The sequence below is a fragment of the Myotis nattereri genome (assembly GCF_964212035.1).
Source record: "Myotis nattereri genome assembly, chromosome: 6".
Taxonomy (NCBI): Eukaryota; Metazoa; Chordata; class Mammalia; order Chiroptera; family Vespertilionidae; genus Myotis; species Myotis nattereri.
Window position 1 is genome coordinate 97438306 of NC_138081.1, and position 21275 is coordinate 97459580.

Here is a 21275-nt window from a genome sequence, read left to right on the forward strand (position 1 = left end):
GGCGCTGGCTCCCGCCCGCCCTCAGTGAGCTCACTTCCTCCGAGTTCGCAGGGATGCCAACCTCGTGGTGACGGTCACACACAGGTCAGCGTCACTGGGTTCGGAACACACGTGGATTTCAGGAAGGTGTCTGCAGCAGAATTACCGGTCAGTGTGGGGCTCGGAACACAGAACAGAGACGGCCCCGCCCTCCTACCACACACGGAGCTGGGAGTCCGCCTTGCGCCGCTGTGAGCTCAGGAGCAGCCTCTATTCCGTCCCGGAAGCACTGAGGTCATCCCCGTCTCCTTCGACGACGCAGAAAAGATGCAGCCATGTCTTGGCGACGTCAGCTCCCAACACAGGCGGCCTCCACGCACCTCCTGGCTCTCCAGCCGCACCAACGCGCCGCACATAACACTGACAAAGTGCGGGAGCGGCTGTGGCGTTCAAACCCGCCTGTTAGCTTAGCCAGTTCCAACTCCACGGCACGGCACTCGGTGGCAAAGAGCAAGGACAGGGTCTCAAGACGGGACGCTCAGGTCTTACCCACTCACAATCCTACTGTGCTCCGGATGAGTGAGTTTCAAAGGGACTGTGGCTTACGGCTGTTCGTTCACGTATTCATTCAACAAGCAAGCACTGGTGACACCATCTTCCCCGGAGGCCACACGGTGGCCAGGAGAGAGATTTAGCCCAGCAGCCCGGGTGTAAAGCTGGCCCCACACCTCACTTCCGTAACGATCCTCAACGAAGCACCTGGTCGCTCTGCGAACCTCCTTCCTCTCTGGCGTCAGAGGGGGGTGACAAGGTCACGCGTCTGCGGGACATGACAGTGCGGCCACAACTGTGGTTTCGTTTTCTTTCTCGCTCCTCGCCCGGCAGTGGGGACAGAGAGACGAAAAGGGCGTGTTTGTCATGGAAGGACACCCAGCGTGTGGGGCACACGCACACCCACCAACAGGCAAATAGCACCGCGGCACCCAGGGAGGAGGCGCGTCCTGCTTAGGACACGGCCGCGCACAGAGCGGGGGCTGCTCCGCACGGAGGTAAAGGAGGGCAGGGTCTCAGGCTGTTTGGTCACGAACGCACTGAATCGACGACGGTACCAATGAGCGTGCTCCATGCGGCAACAGCGCCCCGGCCCCAGGTGGACGCCCGGGTATTTCGATGCCTCGAGTAGAGAAGCGGAAGTGTCCTTTTCTGCCCTACGTGCCCACACGGAGGAGCGCCTTTCTCGGTGACCGTGAAGTGTCCTCACCGCCCAGTGTCATGTCCCCCTGCCCAGGGCGCCGGTCCTCTGGGTCCCAGGTCACTTTAGCTCCCCGTTATGTGTTATGGTGACCTGATCTGTTCCTGTGAAGACAGTGGGTGAGACCATAAAGAGGGAAGCTTATGCTCACACCCCCCGCCTGCCTGTGTCTCCCTCGCTCCTCACCCCGCATCCTCACCCCACATCCTCAGCCCGCATCCTCAGCCCGCATCCTCACCCCGCATCCTCACCCCGCATCCTCACCCCGCATCCTCACCCGCATCCTCACCCGCATCCTCACCCCGCATCCTCACCCCGCATCCTCACCCGCAGCCTCACCCCGCAGCCTCACCCGCATCCTCACGCCGCATCCTCACGCCGCATCCTCACCCCGCATCCTCACGCCGCATCCTCACCCCGCATCCTCACCCCGCATCCTCACCCCGCATCCTCACCCCGCATCCTCACCCCGCATCCTCACCCCGCATCCTCACCCCGCATCCTCACCCCGCATCCTCACCCCGCATCCTCACCCCGCATCCTCACCCCGCATCCTCACCCTGCATCCACGTGTGAGGCCTCTGGTCCCCGTGCCGCGGTCTCGCTTGTTGTCAGGGAGCATCCCTACCAGGAAGCTGTCTGCTGCCCAGGCGGAACCGCTCAGGGCCGCGTGCGCCCTGCTTGGCCACGATAACCAGAGGCGAGGGCAGGGCTGCCTTTTGTAATTCTCCAGCATATTCTCGGAGCTGGTGAGATTTAGAGACTTTCTAAGTCTTGCAAAACTAATTGAAATATGAGTTATGTTTCTAGAACTTCAGAGCACTATTTGGAAGTGAGCGCTGTTTGCTGAGCAGTGTTAACTAATTCCGAGACAAGTCACAACATTATTTAAAATCATGCCAGACGCCTTGCCGGCAGCAGCGGCCCCAGCGCGGCCCCAGCCTCCTCCTCGGAGATGCAGTCATTCAATGCGCAGCGTCTGCGTGCTCCTTTCAAAGAGCTGCACGAATCAGGAAAACAAAAAACCCACAGCTTTCCTTAAACCGATGCTCAGTTAGGGCAGCCCAAAGTTCCTATAGAAAAAATGAACAGAAAACACAAAATGCCAAACCGCATTGCTTCTCTTTTCTTCTATACGGCGCACATATACGTGTCCTACACATACATGTCATATGTGTGGGTCTGCATACCACTTACACGAAGTTTAAGAAATACACAGTTGTTGGTAAATGAGAGTTGCATGCTGCTGTTTTTTTTTCAAGTTTTCTATCAATTTTATTAGATTTTTATCACTTTTAATACTTTGAGAAGATTCCCATAAATCTCCCAGAAAAGTTCTGGGGGCCTAGCTTCACACAGCACTTGCCTGGGCTAATGAGCTCCTAGGATTTGGTTACAGCAGTTGCTAACCCTGTCTGCACATTAGATTCACCGGGGGAGCTTTTAAAACGATTAAATAGCAAAATACCTGACACGTGGTAGCCGATCGATGAGTGGAAATTTATTCCTCCATCAGTCCTTCCGGCCCTGCTCCAGTTCCGTGTTCCCCAAGTGCCTACCGAGCGAACCGGACAGCGGAGCCCCTGACCCTGTGACCCCCAAACTTCCTGGCCGCGCCCGGGTTCTCTGCCCTCCTGCCGCCCGCAGGCCGAGAGTGTGGACCTCAGCCAGGGGCACTGGGTATCCGTCCTCTCACCTGCAGGACGGTCTGGAACTGCTGCCAGCTCCAACCTCTGACCGCCCGCCCTGCAGCACCCTCCCAACGCCACCGCTCAAGTTCACGGGCCTCAGCTCCTCACAGCCCTCCTCCTAGTCAGGGTCTCCTTGTCTCTGGAACCTCATCTCCATGCTCCCCGGCCGGAGACCCTCTGCTTCACCCGCACCCCCTTCCTGGGGTGAGAGAAGGCTTGGCGTGGACGGCGTCCCGACTTCCATGTCGCCTCCTGCGCACGCGTTGTCTTTCTCACGCCCGGCTCTCCCCCAGAAATGTCCCTCTCCCCGTCACGCTTCCCGCGGCCTGTCACTTGCGTGAGTGAGGAATGTGTAACGTCTGCAGGGAACGCTTCTGTAAGAGGTGAAAGCCAGACCGCCAGGGACCGGGTGCCATTTGGCCCAGCGCTTCCTTTCTCCCGTGGTTACGTCTACATTTGTGGACACTCCTCATAAAACACACGACCCGGCGGCAGCTGCTAGAGCACCCTCTGGATCCCGCCACAGATCCTGTCGCCTCCACAAGTTACCAGCTCTCCTCCACAACAGTTCAGTGAGGAAGAGCAAAGTATAACTTTGAAAATCAAAGCCACGCTCTAACCCAGTGGTTCTCAACCTTCTGGCCCTTAAATACAGCTCCTCATGTTGTGACCCAGCCATAAAATTATGTTCGTTGCTGCTTCATAACTGTCATGTTGCTACTGTTAGGAATCATAATGTAAAGATCTGATATGCAGGATGGTCTTAGGCGACCCCTGTGGAAGGGTCATTCGACCGCCAAAGGGGTCGCGACCCACAGGTTGAGAACCGCTGCCCTAGCCGATTTGGCTTGGTGGATAGGGTGTCGGCCTGCTGACTGAAGGGTCCGGGGTTTGATTCCGGTTAAGGGCACATGACCGGGTTGCGGGTTCGACCCCCAGTAGGAGGCGTGCAGGAGGCAATAGATCAATGATTCTCTCTCATCATTGATGTTTCTATCTCTCTCTCCCTTCCTCTCTGAAATCAATAAAAAAAATATTTAAAACAAATCAGAGCCAGACATGGAGAAATACCTGAGGCCAATGTGACTCTAACACTGTCGCTGCTCGTCACAAAGCAGTGACCCGTCTCCAGGACAAGCGGCATCAGGTCGGGGTGCTGTGTGGTGTGGCGATACGTCCAGCCGACCGCTCTCGCCACCGGAGTCCACGTGGTAGCTGAAAATAGGGAACCTGCACGGGATCTAGGAGGAATGGCGTGTGCCCGTTTCACTTGAGATCAGCTGCCCTTTCGAGGGGGCACGGGCCTCCCAGTAAAGGGCGGAGCCTGAAGCCACGGGTTCAGGAGCACCAACCTCCGCCAGGACCTTCCCAGCCACACGGCCTGGCTGTCCCCGCGGCCTCCTCCGCCGGGAGACGGCACATCGGAAAGACAGAGCTGTCTGTGCGGGCGCAGGCCTGCTGGGTGCATGCTCCTTACATGACAGCGATTGCAAAACGGGGCTTGTCGTGTCAGGCAGGTGCGGGCGGCAGGACACCCTCTCTGCACGCTGCCTCGGGGCTGTGTGCGGCGGGTGGGCGGGCGGCCAGGTCAATTACACGGGGCCGCGAGGGAAGATGAAGACAGATGGGCCTCGTTCTGAACAGAAGCGTCAGTAAAATGGAAACTGGGGACATATTAACGCGATGGCCAATTACTTAGGAGCGTGGCTGTGGCCAGAGCTGCAGAATGTATTTGTATCGAGTCTTTCCAGAGAAAAGGAATGTTGTCATTAACAAGAACGAGCGTGGAGGGAATGTAAGAAATAACCGGTGTATCTTCATTTCTGGAGAAAAACATTTCTCACGGGAAAGTTAGGGTGCTGTCACTCTCCTCACCTAAGAAATCAGACGCGTGGGGTAGAGTGCATTTGGGAGCGCTGGCCTGCGGTATCTCATCCTTGTTCATGTCAGGGAGCTGTCCATTTCCCTGCCCACCATGGACTTGTTTTAATTCTCCTGCTGCACCTACAGCGCCTTTGTCACAGAGAAAGTGAGGCGCCCGGCGGCAGCGACACCGGGTCGGTGTGCAGACCAGCGAGGCTCGGAGACATTGCCTGTGTCTAGGGCTCAGGGCCACGCGTCTCCCAGAGACACAGCACACGCCAGAGCTGCGAGAAGCCCAGGCAGACACCCACCGGATCGCAGCTCCCTGCGTGTCAGCCAGATTCTCCCGCCTCCAATGGCAGAAGACAAGCCTGCCGGTGCCGTGGGAAGAGGGAACCAAGCCCTGACACATGCTCTGTGGCTCTGCTGTCTTTAGTGGCGATTAGTCAACTCAGACAGCGAAAGGATAAGGGACTCATCAAAAGTTGTGAGCGAAAACCCAAAGAGAAGAAATGCCACCGTAATTTCCCACCCGCCCGGAGGGTTGCTGCTCAAAAAAAAAAAAAAAAAAAATGTGGAGAATTTACATAAATTCTAGGACATGATCAATGTTCACTAAAACCTCAATAACATAGCCAGACAGGACACAAACCTTACAAAAGCAATGGAAGTCAAATCCAGCTTCCCCAAGCTCATGGCCTAACAGGAGGTCATTAACTGATGCTCAATGAGTTATCGCAATGAAAATAAACAGTAGTTGATCTATGTCTCCATATTATTTATGTGGATAAGAAGGTGCCTAGAAATTTCTAAATGGCACAAGTCAATCAACCAGTGACTTCGTGACCAGTCACAAACTAAATCACTACGAAAAGGTACTAATAACATCTCTAACGCTAAAACGGGAGGAAGACCCCAGAGGTCTGGACGCGCCTGTGCCGCTCTCTCTTATTCCATCCGCGGGACATAGAGCAACGCCCCAAGTTCGCTGATGTCTGTCTGTCTACGTTTTCCACCATTTTTCACTTGGTCAGACAGTTATAAATTTCAATCCAACATAACGGGGAGGCACAGGATTAGCAGCAAACAGCTTTTCAGAGATCTCTGAAACCAGTCTCCCCACCTCTCCTTCACAGAAGGTTATTTTGTGCCATCCGCTCAGCCTTTCCAACATCGAGCACCTTCCCGGGGCCAGATGCTGGTCTTGGCTCTGGCGGGTCAACCATGAAGAAAACGGCGGAAATGCTGGCCCTTGTGTAGGAAGAGAGAGATGAGCTACATAAACCTCGCGGGCAGAGAACGTGGGTCGGGAAGGCAGAGAGTCGGGTCCAGGTAGGGTGCGCAGGGCAGGCGCGCTGGGTGGCTGGCTGGTGACAAGCAAACTGGTGAATTATGTGGGTACTGACCAGCCTGTGACTCTCCCGGTGACCGATTTAACCAGTAATTCCCGGGCCCTTGGAGCTGCTCACACAGGGGTGGGTATGGTATGTCTGTTGGAGTCGAGGGAACATCAAGCGTTCACTCGTGGCTGAAGTTACATCGCACGGCAGGTCCCCAGACCCGGGCTGTGGAAGCTGTGGGAACAGGTGCTACCGTGCAAGTGTGCCCAGGGATGCTCAGTGCTCAGCCCAGGAACCCCTCTGGGGGATGTGACCCTGTTCCTTCTCTTCGGCCATATGTGACCCAGTACAGCGGCAGGAACCACTAGCACCAGGCCTTTCCTCGGTGCGCGCTTCCCACAGCCCAGGAAGTAAGCAGGGTGCAGGCTAACTGACGCCCAGAGGAGTCAGGGAACTCGGGAAGGGTCACATGAGTAACGACAGAGAAACGGAGAGTTCAGCCTGTGTCTGATGAAGCCGATGCCTGTGTTTTAACCACTCAAATATGCGACTTCCTAAATCTATTTTTTTTAAATGAATTACCATATGGCATTTCAACAGGAGAGCTTAACACTGAGGTGTCTGTTCATTTTCAGAGACAATGTGATGAGCGGCGAACCTGAGCTCTGGAGTTAAAGCAGTGGTTCTCAACCTCGGCTGCACATGAGAATCACCTGGGAATCCTTTTAAAATCCTGATTTCCGGGCCTCATTCCTCCGGAAACTCTATTTCTTTGTTCTGGGTTGGGGCCACAATATTAGTAACAAAGAGACTGAATTTCTGGAGGATGAGGCCCAGACATCAGGATTTTAAAAAGATTCCCAGGTGAGTTAAAGGATCTGGAATCGAATCCTTGTTTTGACCAGCAGCAGCAGGTCACGCAGCACCCCGAGCCTCAGCAGGTCCGTTCATCAGCAGAGGATCCTCCACCCGGGACTGCGGACAGCGGGGGGTGAGGGGGGGGTTGGGGGGGTGTCCTGGGGCGCAGAGCACACAGCCCCGGCAGTGGTCCCTCCACTGTCCAGTCTACTATACGCTAGAGGGAACAGGGAAGGTCATTAAAGCACGAGGAAATCTTGAACTTTTTAAAGGAGCTCTGAAAGAATATCATGAACAAAGGAAAAATGAGAACAAACAATGCTTTTTTCCCTAAGTATACAATTATTCAGAGATGATTTCTTTTTTTTTTTTAATTAAAAATCATTGTCTTCCTGATTTTAAAAAATAAGGCCTGGCCCTCGCTGGTTTGACTCAGTGGATAGAACGTCGGCCTTGCGACCAAAGGGTCCGGGTTCGAGTCGAGTTCAGGGCACGTGCCTCGGCCGCAGGCTCCCCCCTGGGATCGGGCTTGCAGGAGGCAACCGATCCCTGTGTTTCTGTCCCATCGGTGTTTCTCTCTGACTTCCCCTCTCTCCCACGCTCAGAAGATCAGTGGAAACATATCCGCGGGTGAGGTTAGCAGCAACAACAAGCGGCCGCCGCAGCTCGCGAAGAGCCCTTCCTGGCCTCCCCTTCCTCCTCTCCTTCCTGTAGAAGCTTCCACGGCGCCCACGGTGCTTGAAAGGGTCACGACCGGTAAGCGGTAAGCGGCCGCGCACTGTTCACAGACGGAGGCCCTGGGTGCGAGCCGCCCGGAGGGTGCGCCTGTGCGCGGGGGACAGAGAACACGCCGGGGTCCCCGCCACCGCCTGTGAGCCCGGAGGGACCGGACCCTTGTGTTGCTGCTGCTCGCCCCAGTCCGCGACCTGCCATTTGTGGTGGAGACGGACGGGGCGGATCCCTGCGCTCGGGGGCTGCTAACTGCCTGCTTCCTGAGTGCTCCGCGGCGGCTGCGGCCACGGCACCGGGTCCGCGGAGGGCGGGCGGGACAGACGGCTATGCTAAGCTAATTACGAAAAGTGAAGCTTCATGAAGGGAATAAAAGCGATGCTACAGTCAAGAATCGCACCTAGAAAGAGTGAATAGGGAAGCGAGGCAGAGATGAGTTATGGAGGGAAACTTGCATAACAAGGCCCCGGCTATGGGAGCAGAAAAGACAAGAACCTTCCAGACAAAGGCAGCAGCAGGAACAGAATTCTGACGTCTGGCTCTTCCACAGACAGAAAACCAGACTGCAGGGAGCACAGGAGGACTGGAGACAGGGACCAGGGCGGGGCATGGACTCAGGGAGCAGGGGGGGGGGGGCGGGGGCGGGGCATGGACTCAGGGAGCAGGGGGGGGCGGGGCATGGACTCAGGGAGGGGGGGCGGGGCATGGACTCAGGGGGGGGGGCGGGGCATGGACTCAGGGGGGGCGGGGCATGGACTCAGGGGGGGGGCGGGGCATGGACTGGGGAGCAGGGGGGCGGGGCAGGGCATGGACTCAGGGAGCTAGGGCTGGGGGCGGGGGGTGGTAGGGGGGGACAGGGCGGGGCATGGACTCAGGGAGCACAGGGGGAGGGACCAGGGCATGGACTCAGGGAGCACAGGGGCAGGTGGAGAACAGGGGACATTGCTCTGTAGGCCAAGACTATGACTTCGATCTTGGTCTAAGGGCAATGTAAGGTAGTAAAGAATTTTTATTAGGGAAGAGAAGAGATCCAATTCATGTTTTAAAAAGATGACCCTAGTCGCTACACAAGTGGGTGGCAAGAGAGAAAGCAAGGTTCCAGGAAAAGGATTCTCACAGTAACACAGACATTCAAGATGTACTCTGCCGCTAACCCAACCATTTTGTGGATGAACTGGATGTGGGGGCGTGGGAGGGGAGAATGGGAAATCAATCGGGTTTTATTTCAGTGATCACGTAGAATGAGGCGTCATTCACGGACACAGAGAGGATTCGTGGAAAAATAGGTTTCCAGGGGGAAAGCAAGAGCTTAGTTGTGAACATATTAAGTTTGAGATGTTCCAGAAACATCCACGTGGAGCTGTCAAGCACGTAATTTGGATAAATGAGAAAGGGGCGCGGAGGGGAGATCCAAGTTAGAGATACAAATTTGGGAGTTATGAGCATATAGATGGTTTTTAAAGCCATGGGAACGTAATGTAAAGAGAAGGTGACGAGAACTCGATGCCACGCTATGAGGAACTTGGGAGGTGGTCAGATGCAGACCAGAAAAGGCATAACACAACAATGGAAATCTATGCGTTACAGGAGCCTCTAAGTCCCTATAGCCTTTTAACATACTCTCTGGGTGCTGCTCTTACTACAAATGTTGTTTCCTTAAAATATATTTTTATTGATTTTTAGAGAGAGAAGGGAGAGGGAGAGTGAGAAACACTGATCAGTTGCCTTCCTTATGTACCCCAACCTGGGACTAAAGCCACAACCCAGGCACGTGCCCTGACGGGGAATCAAACTGCAACCTTTTGGTGCCCAGGGCAATTCTCAACCAACTGAGCCACACCGGCCGGGTCTACAAAGGGTTTATTTGGCGGCTTGATGACTGAAGAGCACTCTTCCTCATTGTCAGTATCACCCCATCATCTTTAGTAACCAGCTACTATTCTGTGCGTGCTCTGTCCACTGAGCCAGACCAGCCAGATGCTCTGTCCACTGAGCCAGTTCCTTATAGGTTCTCCTTAGCAATCAGGGACACACCCCGAGCTGTTCTGCCATCAGGCACTTCAACAGAAATTAAACAGGAGACGATGCTCCGCACACATGAGGAGGCAGGCCATGGCAGGAAAACCAGGACTCTGACGATCTAGGCTTGTCACACTGGTGTGACCCAGCTGTGACCAGGACTGGCCTCTCATGAAATGAGTTTTCTGACCAAGTGTAACAGCGAGCCTGAGGAGCAAAGCCAATGAACGCTTGAGACCACTGTCATTCAAGTTTTGTTTATATTTGTATGTATTTCCTTACAGATTAATATGATGACAGAAAGGGCTGGACATGCTTCTCAGCTTCATTAACAGTGACTCCCTTCCTCGATTAAACTCATTTAGAGGATAGATTTAGGTTTAAAAGATAGCATTTCCTTATGTGAAAGACCATAGATGATTCTTGGTGTCTGAGTGCAGTGAAAACCTTTAAACAAGTTTTTACTTGATTATGTTAGCCACAAAACTAGCAATTATGTATATATATTCATACATACATATTCTCATATGTATTTATATATATACACCGATATATACATATGTACATATATAATCTTGGGTTAAAAATCACAGTCTAACATTATGTTCATAATTATTTCAAAAGAGCAGCCATTCAGTTAGCTGTAGGTTCATAAAGGGTCAGCACATGATTCCAAATTAGAAACAGGAATGTCTAGTGCAGGGGTGGGCAAACTTTTTGACTCGAGGGCCACAGTGGGTTCTTAAACTGGACCGGAGGGCCGGAACAAAAGCATGGATGGCGTGTTTGTGCGAACTAATATAAATTCAAAGTAAACATTATTACATGAAAGGGTACGGTCTTTTCTTTTTTAGTTTTATTCATTTCAAATGGGCCGGATCCGGCCTGCGGGCCATAGTTTGCCCACGGCTCGTCTAGTCAATGCCATAATAAACATCCAGAAGTCAAAGAAGGGCGGAGCCCAAGCAGGTGCTGCCTGCAGCCTGGTCCTGTCTTACATTTTACAAACAGAACATCACGATCCTCAGAAATCCAGCGACTGTCAATGAAGGCACAGGTCCAGTGCCCACAAACACGACTCACGGCCACCCTCACGCCCCTCCGTGCCCACTGCCCTCTGATTTTCACACTCGTTACTTCTCTGCCATAAGTCGCAGCTGCACATCCGCGTTACCCACACGGCACAGATATCAACCGCCCACGTCTGTCCATTCGGCTTCATCGGTGTGCATTCAGCGATCTCACTGGCATGAATAAGAGGCCCTCAAATAGAGCCCAGAGGGAGAAGCAAACAGATAATGATAAACACCCAAGTGCTCAGTGAGAGCGCTGCCCACCAGGTATTCAGGCACCAACACAGAGGAAGAATGAGGATGGTAACAGAGCATTTCCAGGTACCAGAGGAGACGCTCTAAGAGGGGGATGCCTGGTTTGAGCCCTAACTGGCAGGTGTTTAACCAGATGGGATGAGGAAGAGGAAGGCTGTGTAGCAGATCACCACCAGGGGCAGGGCTCGAGGCTGAGCCAGGATGGCATTGATAATGCCGCTGTTTCGGCTACAAAGCCGTCTGCCAGCACTTGACCTCAGCCGAAAGGCGGAGATCTGAGCACAGGAAGCCACGGATGGAGCTGGCTGGCGGCTGGCGGGCGGGCTGGCGGGCTGCAGGCCTTTCTCTAAGGACTGCGGGCGTTCTTGTGGGCAGTGGTGGCTATTGCAGCAGTTTCCATCGGGGACCGCCAGGGTCATTTTTTGGTCATTTTATGGCACCTTCAGAACAGACCAACTCACAGAGGCTGAGGGGCAATGTGGTAACACTGACTTCAATCTAGAAAATTAACAAAGCAGATCTAAAAAAGGTAGGATCCAAAATACCTCCTGCTTCCCATACTTTTCTGGGAAAAGGGAGATTATTGGTCAGGAAGCGCCAGTCGCTGCCTCCCCAGGTCATTTCCCCTTGCCAGGGTGCTCACAGCCCCCCCTCCCCCCACCGCCCGGTGCTCACAGCCCCCCACCCCTCCAGCCTGCACCCTGGCACCTTCACTTTGGACCTAGTCCGCCACAAGCTCCTTTACAAAGGGTCGCATCTGTGCCGTCTGTGCCTTGGGATGGCCACGCGGGTTCCTCAGAGGTGGAAACAGCGCCTAGGGCGGCCTTCAGGGAGCCATGCCGAAACCTTTCCCGGAAAAATCCACTTCCTGCCTTATTCCTTAGTTACCGCTCGGAGTTAAAGCGCTCAGTGTTACTGCCGGCTTGGAGGCCACCGCAGAGCAAACAGGCCGGAGGAATCTCTGGCTGCATAACGCCCCCCACCCCCAAGGCTCGCACCAAGGGACCCGAGGGGGTCTCCGCCTGCCCGCCCCGATGGCCACGGGTCGCCGGACACTTGACCGTGGTCACAGGCAGAGGCGGAAGCATCGCTGGGGAAACAGCAGCGCCTGCTCCTTTCCGAGGCCCGTAGCCACCTACCAAATGTCCCATCCGCGAGAGAAACACTGTCAATTCTACTGAAAAGCAGAATTACAGGAATCCTACTGGCTCTTCCAATAAAGTCAACCATGGAATCATGGGTTATAATATTTGCTACACAGACAGACGTTACCTATGGGTTTATTTAAAACGTTTATGGAGAGTCCAGCGCGCAGCCCCCAGGGAGCGCAGCGCTCCCAGGGCTCTCCACAGCGCACCCTGGCGGCCAGCCCGGGACGCCCACCTCCCAGGGCCAGGCCTCTCTGCACCGGCTGCCCCAGCCCCCAGCCCCCTGGGCGGAGCCTAGGCCTGAGCTGCGGGGGCTGAGCCAGGGCCGTGCTTGGGGGGTCAGGGCCCAGCCAAGGGAGGGGGAGGGGCTCCCCCGGGGAGAGCGTGCACCTCCTCCCCGAAATGCCCAGAAGGAAGGGACTGAAGCCTTGCGCGCAGGAGAGCGGGCGCGGGAGGGCGGAGGGCGCAGGGCAGGGCCGGGAAGGGCGTGTGCGGCGGGGCGGCCGCGAGGCGTCTGGCGGGCGGGCCGTTTGCTGAGCGTTCGGACCGGGCAACGGCTGCCCGCCCGAGTCCGCAGTGCCACCACCGCCATGGGCTGCGCCCCCAGCGTCCACATTTCCTCCGAGGCCCCGAGTGCGTACCTGGGCGGCCAAGAGGAGGAGGATGCGCAGAACCCCTGGGCGCTGCTGCAGGGCGCCACCCTCCCCTCGGACCCCTACCTGCCTCGCGGCCAGATACCCGCGTCCGACGTGCAGTTCGGCCCCATGAGGTTTCACCCGGACCAGCTCCAGGTGCTGCTGGCGTTCAGCAAGGACGATAACCAGTGCAAGGCCTTCCGCCAGGCCTGCGACCAGGCCGGGTTCAAGTGCACGCTCACCAAGGAGATGCAGGCGGTGCTGACCTGCTTCCTGTCGGCGCACCACGACATCGTCATCCTGGACCACAGAAACCCCCGGCAGCTGGACGCGCGGGCGCTGTGCAGGGCCATCCGATCGTCCCAGGTTTCCGAAAACACGGTCATTGTCGGGGTGGTGCGCCGGCGGGACGGGGAGCTGCCGGTGATGCCCCTGCTCACCGCCGGCTTCACCAGGCGCTACGTGGAGGACCCCAGCCCCCTGGCCTGCTACACGGAGCTGCTGCAGCTGCAGTTCGGGGAGGTGCGGTCCCAGCTGAAGCTCAGGGCTTGCAACTCCATCTTCAAGGCCTTGGAGAAAAGCCAGGACGCCGTGGAGATCACAGGCGAGGACCACCTGGTGCAGTACGTGAACCCCGCGTTTGAAACGACCGTGGGCTGTGACTCTCATGAGCTGGTAGGGAAGGAGTTAGCCAAACTCCCTGTGGGCGAGAAAAAGTCCGAGTTGTTCCAGACGATCAATTCATGCATCACGGAGGGCAAGGAGTGGCAGGGCGTGTGCTGTGCCAAAAACGGAGACAACACCCAGCAGAATGTGAAGGTCATCCCGGTGAGCGGGCAGGGAGGGAAAATCAGACACTACGTGTCCATCATCCAACTGAGCACTGGGAAGAGCAAGCCCGGCCTGCAGTCCGACTCGCGCACAGACAGCCAGGTGGGGAAACTGAGGGACAGGAGGCTAAGCTCCCGGGCCAGTGAAATGGCCGGCCAGAGGCGCCACTCCTCGCTGGCCCGGATCCAGCCGGTGGCCATGGAGGCGCCCATCACCAAGGTGATCAACATCATCAGTGCTGCCCAGGAGAACAGCTCCGTGCCCGTGATGGAAGCCCTGGACCGGGCGCTGGAAATTCTGAGAACCACGGAGTTATATTCCCCGCAGTTCGGGGCGAAGGATGAGGATCCTCACGCCAATGACCTCCTCGGGGGCCTGATAGTCAATGGTCTGCGAAGGCTCTCTGGGAACGAGTACGCTCTTTCAGCCAAAAACCTCCCGCGAGCGTCCAGCAGCATGACCGCCCCCCTGCCCCTCCCGGACGTCCCGAAGCAGATCGCCGAGGCCCTGGAGAACGAGGACTCCTGGGAATTTGACATTTTTGAACTGGAGGCTGCCACGCAGAAAAGGGCTTTGAGTTATCTTGCTATCAAAATCTTTTCCCGCTTTGGCATCTGTGAATTCTTAAAGTGCCCGGAGCCAACCCTGAGGCTGTGGTTGCAGATGATCGAATCCACTTACCATTCCTCTAACCCCTACCACAACTCCAGCCACGCGGCTGACGTGCTCCAGGCCACCTGCTACTTCCTGTGCCAAGAGAGGATAAAGCGCGCTTTAGATTCGGTGGACCAGGCCGCCGCCCTCATCGCAGCCGTGGTCCACGACCTGGACCACCCGGGGAGGACCAACCCCTTCCTGTGCAACTCGGGCAGCGAGCTGGCCATCCTGTACAACGACTTTGCGGTGCTGGAGAGCCACCACGCGAGCCTGGCCTTCCAGCTGACACTCAGAGACGACAAGAGCAACATCTTCAAGAACATGGAGAGGAGTGACTTTCGGACGCTGCGCCAGGCCATCATCGACATGGTCTTGGCCACGGAGATGACCAAGCACTTCGTGCACCTCAACAAGTTTGTCAACAGCGTCGTCAAGCCCTTGGCGGAGCTGGAGGAGCGCGAGGAGACGGATGCAGTGCGAGCGGACATCAACACGATGCTCAGGACTCCGGAGAACCGGACAATGATCAAGCGCATGATGATCAAGTGCGCCGACGTGTCCAACCCCTGCCGGCCCTTGGAGCAGTGCATCACGTGGGCCTCACGCATCTCGGAGGAGTATTTTTCTCAGACCGATGAGGAGAAGCGGCGGAACTTACCTGTGGTGATGCCCGCTTTTGACAGAAACACCTGCAGCATCCCCAAGGCCCAAATGTCCTTCATCAACTACTTCATCATAGACATGTTCGACGCGTGGGACAGCTTTGTGGACCTGCCAGTGCTGCTGCACCACCTGGACAACAACTTCAGGTACTGGAAGCAGCTCGACGACATGAACGTGCAGGGCTCCCGCCCACCCCCGGTCTAGGACATGGAAGGGCCCCTGTGCAGAAAGCACGCTACTCGCCACTGTCCTTCGTCAGCGACTCTGCCGGTGAAAAGAAATGAGAATGGAACACTTGTTTCGTAAGATTTTGTTGGTGACTTCTCCAAAACGTTGCCTTATTTTGTAGTGTTTAGACCAAATATTCTCGTGGGGAAAAACAGCCAACGGGGGATATTTACTAACTTGACTTTTTTGAAAGCAACCTGTACCCGCCTTCAGTGGTAATGTATAATTCCAGATCTTTATGGAAGTTCTGTACCTGCACACTTTCAATAAATGTAACACCATTAAAAATGACATGTGAGGACATATCAAAGCACTTGTCATTTCATTTTAAACTTAAAAAGTGTTTACAAAATATTTATGGAAACCTGTATTTCCAGTGGCTGTGCAGCTGGCCTCGCACAGCTATGTGACCTGAAATAACGTGTTTTGTGCCCCACCCCAGCCCTCAAGACCTCCCCTGCCCCCATGCAATCTGCTCATGAACAACCAACGCCGTGCACATTTAACAAAAGGTGATGCAAACGTTTCGCTGAAATCCTAATTGTCGGACATAACGACTATAGATTCTCTAATAAATGGCCCTTTAATTGCTCACCTTTCTCAAAATCATCTCTCTGAACTTTACTTACAATTACTGATATTGCCTGCTGGGTGCTTCAGGTAAATATCTATAAAATCTCCATATAGACCCACATAGTCTCCGTTCAGCTCTACTCAGTTTTGCATCCTAAGGGCCGTAAAACACAAACCCTGATGATACTCCCTCCCTCGGTGGAAATCCTTTCGGTTCCATTGTTTTCATGATGAAGTCCAACCTCCCTGTGGAGTGCACGAGACCATGAATGACTTGAACCTCCCCTGCGTCTTCAGCCTACACCCCTGTGGGTACCGCAGCCCAGTTTCCAGGGTCCCAGATACCTCGCTGTCTCACCTCCATGCCTTTGCACACACAGTTCCCTCTACTGACTCACTCTTAAAGCCCAACAGGAAGGAGCGATCATCGCAGAAATGTTTGGAAAGCTATGCACAATTATTAATACAAGTCAAACTAAAATAGCATGGTACCCAGAAATACTGAAACATAAGCCAGGGTGTGGGACCTCGGGACACAGCCACCAACTGGAACGGTGGTAAGCGCTGGACAGAGACACAGCGTTACCTAGTGTGAGACATTCACACTGCACTGGAACCTCACAGATTTTCTTAGATAATCACAGCTTTTCTTAAAGGAATGGACTACTTCCTCTTCATCTTGGCTAAGAGGAGAATGGAGACAGGATTTGACAGCTCTCAGGGCATCTTAGTAACTAAAGATTTACCACCAGTTTGTGGGTTCAGTTTCTTCTACATAAAGTAAAAGTGGCAGAAATAAATGCCTGTCACTTCTAAACATGACCCTAAAAGATAAAACATAACAGGAAAAAATGATGACCGTTTTTACTGCCCAAATCTTTAAAATGTCAGTGAACCAAAACGCACACAAAGACATCCATACAAATGAAGAAACAAATCACCAAGTAGAAAAATAGTCACAGCCGAGGACAGAGCCATGTCGGTATAAATAGCTTTGCCAAATTTACATAAAATGATAAATACACAAACAAGCAAAGGTACGGACAGATAACTTAAAAAAATAAAGATGATCAATAATATAATGAACGACATAGAAAAGAATCTCAGTTTGACTTGTAAAATGTGCAAAGACTAAAAGGAAACCACCATCAGTGTCCATGAGGGTCTGCAAACATCTCCCCACCCCACCCCGATCCCGCGGGTGGGAACATCAACGCCCGTTCAGCAGGCCATGGGTTTCAAATGTGCGCTGAAGGTGTCAACACGCTCTTCAAACCTGCATTCGCTCCCAGGGAGGTACCCAGAGGGAAGACTTAGATGAATAAAGTACTATTTACTCATGAAAAATAGAATCCCAATCCAAACCTCAATCCGTTATTAAGTGAAAACCATACACACAACAGTCTTACATAAGCCTCTGTTTTGAGTGAAAATGGAACAGGTGCCTGTTGGGAGAGGTCCAGACAGTGGGTTCCGCATCAGAAGTGTGACGGTGGCATCACGTGCACGTACACGTGAGTGTCATGTTTATTATTCTTTTTACACTTTCTACCTTTTGTACATATTTACGCAAAGTATAAATTTTCTGTAACCAGCTGACAGCACTGTTTTTAAGATTTTGTTTTGCGGACAATAATTATATATGGAGTAAGAAAGCAATGCATCCATGGAAAAGAAAGAGTCAGCTTTAAATTACTGATCACATATTCTGTTTGTTCGTCACTTAGAATGTTTTTTTCAAATGGTTTCAGTATAGTAAAGCCTTAAACGGCTGGCCCCACGCACTCTTCATTTGTTTTTTCACCCACAGTGTATTTTAAGGGCTGCTCATCTGATTGCATTCCTTTCATTTAAAGTCATCTCATCAAAATGCAAAATTCCTAAGAGCTGTTTTATCTCCAAAAACCCCACATGTAAGTCTAATTTATGTCTTATATTTCTTAGTAAACGGAAAACACATTTTACTAAAAGTCAGTGAACTTAAGCTGTAAAAGGCCAAGGCTGACGGAGAAGTGAAACGCCACGAGAATAAAAAGCATCCGGCCTTCAGCTCTTCCCCACAAGCTCCCTCGCCTGCAGAAGGCCCTCCATCAGCGGCAGGCCTGCCCCCACCGCCCGCACGCTTCCTCAGCCCCTGAGTGAGTGAGGAGCCTGCTCACGGGCCTCACGCTGCTCCAGACCCGGGACCCGCCGGGGTGATCCCAACCTCGCCCTTCCCCACCCCTCAGCACCCCTTCCCGACGGGGTCCTGCAGGTGGACCTCAACCTTGGGGTGCTCCAGGAGCTGAGGGTCCCGGCCTCTTCCCAGGCTCTGCCTCTGCCCAGGACCTTCCCCAAAGCTCCTGCTGTCCTGCACCTGGAACCAACGCCCGTCCTCCCTGCCGTGCCCGCCCGCTCCTTCAATCCTGTGGCTTCAAGTCCAGCCAACCTCTTGCTAATTTCAAGGCTCTGACACCACACTTGCTGGTTCCTCTACCTAGAACAGTGGTTCTCAACCTTCTGGGCCTTTAATACAGTTCCTCATGTTGTGACCCAACCATAAAATTATTTTCGTTGCTACTTCATCACTGTCATGTTGCTACTGTTATGAATCGTAATGTAAATGTCTGATATGCAGGATGGTCTTAGGCGACCCCTGTGAAAGGGTCATTCGACCGCCAAAGGGGTCGCGACCCACAGGTTGAGAACCATTGAGCTAGAGCATCCTTCGGACTCTTTGGTCAACCAGGCCTAGCAATGCCCAGGTTCCTTCAAGACCAAATTTCAGCATTTCTTCCCCAGTGACTTCTAATCCCTCTAGGGAACTAGGTGCCCACTTCCTTCTCTGGGCAAAACGCACACATTCTCTCTCTCTCTCTCTCTCTCTCTCTCTCTCTCTCTCACACACACACACACACACACACACACACACACACACAGTTATCTGGCTTATATTGTAACTGCTTGTTTACATGTCTTTCTTCTCTAAGCTCCTTAAGGGAATGCCATACCTGAGTTGTCTATATACACCCAATACCTCCCCTAGGTCAGCAGTAGCCCACACCACAGTCTCCATACGTCTGCTGAATAAATTTAGTGCCACCCATCAGGACACTCAGTTATTTGCAGACAATTTCCTCCGTACGGCACACGTCCTTTAACATGTATCAGGTATGCGTGGGGCGGGCTTCTGAGGCTGGAGTGTCTGCGAGGGTCAGCTGCACACCTGCACCTCTGGAGACCGGAACCATCCCCCTGATGGCGCTTGGACAGTGCGGAGTGACTTCCAGGAGGGGCTGGGAACTGGGAGGGATTTAGCTGCTGCCAAAGCTAGTCCTGGGTGACAGTTCCCGCGGCATGATGATGACAATGATGACAGAGAAAAAAAAGGAAGATGCCTAGGACGCCCACAGTGCGTGTCAGGAATGGGCCGGGAAAGGTTGTGTGTGTCTGAGAAGGTCCATAGTGTTCTGTTAGCCAATAAGTCAAATGAGGCCAGTAGGGGAGGCCCCTTTTCCATAGAGGCCTTGTGACTCCACTCACCTGATAGCTGGGAGCTCCCATACAGCCAAGAGAAAGGTGACCATCAGCAAGATCATGAGTCTGAGCCTCTGGCTAGGCGACATCCACAGACTCCCAGGGCCTTTCTGATTTCTCCAGAGCCCTCCCCTCCACAAGATCTGAGATGCGCACCGCTCAGCTGCAGGGCTGAGCACACAGTGGGACGCCACACGCACCTGTTGGCTGAGAGGACTCTGACTGTGTGCTCCTCGGGTACAAGGAAGTGGGAGAGCCAAACAGCCCGCAGCGGGCTCTGGACAGGTGTCACCAGGAAGTGATGATGCCGACCCAAAGGCTAATAAGAAGATTAAATGTATGAAAAAGAGGACTGAGACTAATACAAATTTGATTCCCTTTTCCCAAAGGAACATCAAGCATCTGAGATGTAAGAGGTTAAGTGCAGGGCCAATGAGATGGTTAGGTTCATTTATAAGTGAGTTACTGTTGAGCAGAGGTTCCGAAAGATTATCTACCTCAGAATGAACAGTAAAATGTTCAAGGCCGTTCTGTGGTAATTGATGAGCACGTGGAGACGGATACTAAATTCCTAACTCGCCAATGCGAGGGTCCAAAGAGGAAAAGGAAACCAATCTTGCCAAGGAATGTACATAGCAATTTGCAGCTCTTCATAGACAAAGATAATTATTAAACTTGGGTTTAATTGGTTTTTCCAACTTACAGAGTTGGGGAAGGCAAAGGAAGTAAGTTAAGCAGAACTACCTGTTCTTTTTCACACAATTTGCTCTTTTTCATCCAATTTGCTCAGTTCTGCCAGGGCTGGCCAAGCTGTGAGACGGAGATCGGCCAGAAAAACCCAGGGGAGGCCAGCCATGGCTCCGGAGCCCTGAGCAGATGCCCTCGCTCACCAAGGGCTGTCAGAGCAAAAACTGTCCACAGACCCAGATACAAAACTGAGTTGTTTATTCCTAGAGAGTGCTCACCACTTTCGTCAAGTCACTGAAATTCCCTGTGGTTAAGCCTCTTACGTGTAAAACATAAACAAACATGTGACTCTCTTGGATGCCATTATTAAGCCTTTCACACATCGCAGGGCAATCTGGAGGGGCCGGACGCAGAGGGGCTCCAGATGAGGCTGGGAAAGCAGGCCTTCCAGGAGCAGTCCTGCCCGGCTACGAAGTCCTCACTGTTTCAAAGAGGTTGAACTGGTAAAAACTGGCCCTGAATATTTTGAAAGGTAAAGTGAAATTCAATGGGATAAAAATGCATGCCCACACGGCTCCAGGCACATCAGAGCGGACACAGTCTCTGTGCCGGCGGCTATGCTAGTTTCAGGAATTAGCAATCCTGAGGATAACACACCCTGACCAGGGACCCTGCAACCTGTGTTTCCACGTTCACCCTGCCATGGGGATAGCCCAAGGGCCCGACAAGAAAAGCGAGTTATGGCTACAAACCCATGGCCAGGAACAAGTTCAGGTTGTAATTTGCATGACAATGTCGGCACTGCTGTATCCCTGGAAAGCCAGAGCCAGAGCTCGTACACTCAGTTCTCTTTGCATTTCAGTAAAGGCTCTGATGGACCCAGGTTCCTGTTTATTGGAGCTTCTGGATCCCACCCTCCATGACTCTAGAGCTGGGTGCCCACGAGGCCTCCAAAGCTCAGGGACTGCGGTTTCAATAGCACCTTCCAGATCTCCAAACGGAAACACTGCAGCAAGAGCACTGGGCCTTTAAGCCAGTGGTTCTCAACCTTCTGGCCCTTTAAATACAGTTCCTCATGTTGTGACCCAACCATAAAATTATTTTCGTGGCTACTTCATCACGGTCATGTTGCTACTGTTATGAATCCTAATGTAAAGATCTGATATGCAGGATTGTTTTAGGCGACCCGTGAAAGGGTCGTTCGACTGCCAAAGGGGTCGCGACCCACAGGTTGAGAACCGCTGCTTTAAGCTGTTACTGTGCTATTCTTCCCACCTG

At 53.4% G+C, this 21275-nt stretch overlaps 2 protein-coding genes across 5 annotated transcripts in view; one reads left to right on the top strand and one right to left on the bottom strand.

Moving 5' to 3' along the window:
• PRKN (parkin RBR E3 ubiquitin protein ligase) overlaps window positions 1-21275 on the bottom strand; it is a 534115-nt gene that overhangs the window by 418350 nt on the left and 94490 nt on the right. The gene's annotated exons all lie outside the window — the stretch shown is intronic.
• LOC308521842 (high affinity cAMP-specific and IBMX-insensitive 3',5'-cyclic phosphodiesterase 8A-like) lies at window positions 12798-15197 on the top strand (the record flags this gene model as incomplete). Its single annotated transcript, XM_081094956.1, has 1 exon — window positions 12798-15197. One exon carries the CDS (start codon window positions 12798-12800, stop codon window positions 15195-15197), a length of 2400 nt encoding a protein of 799 aa, XP_080951082.1.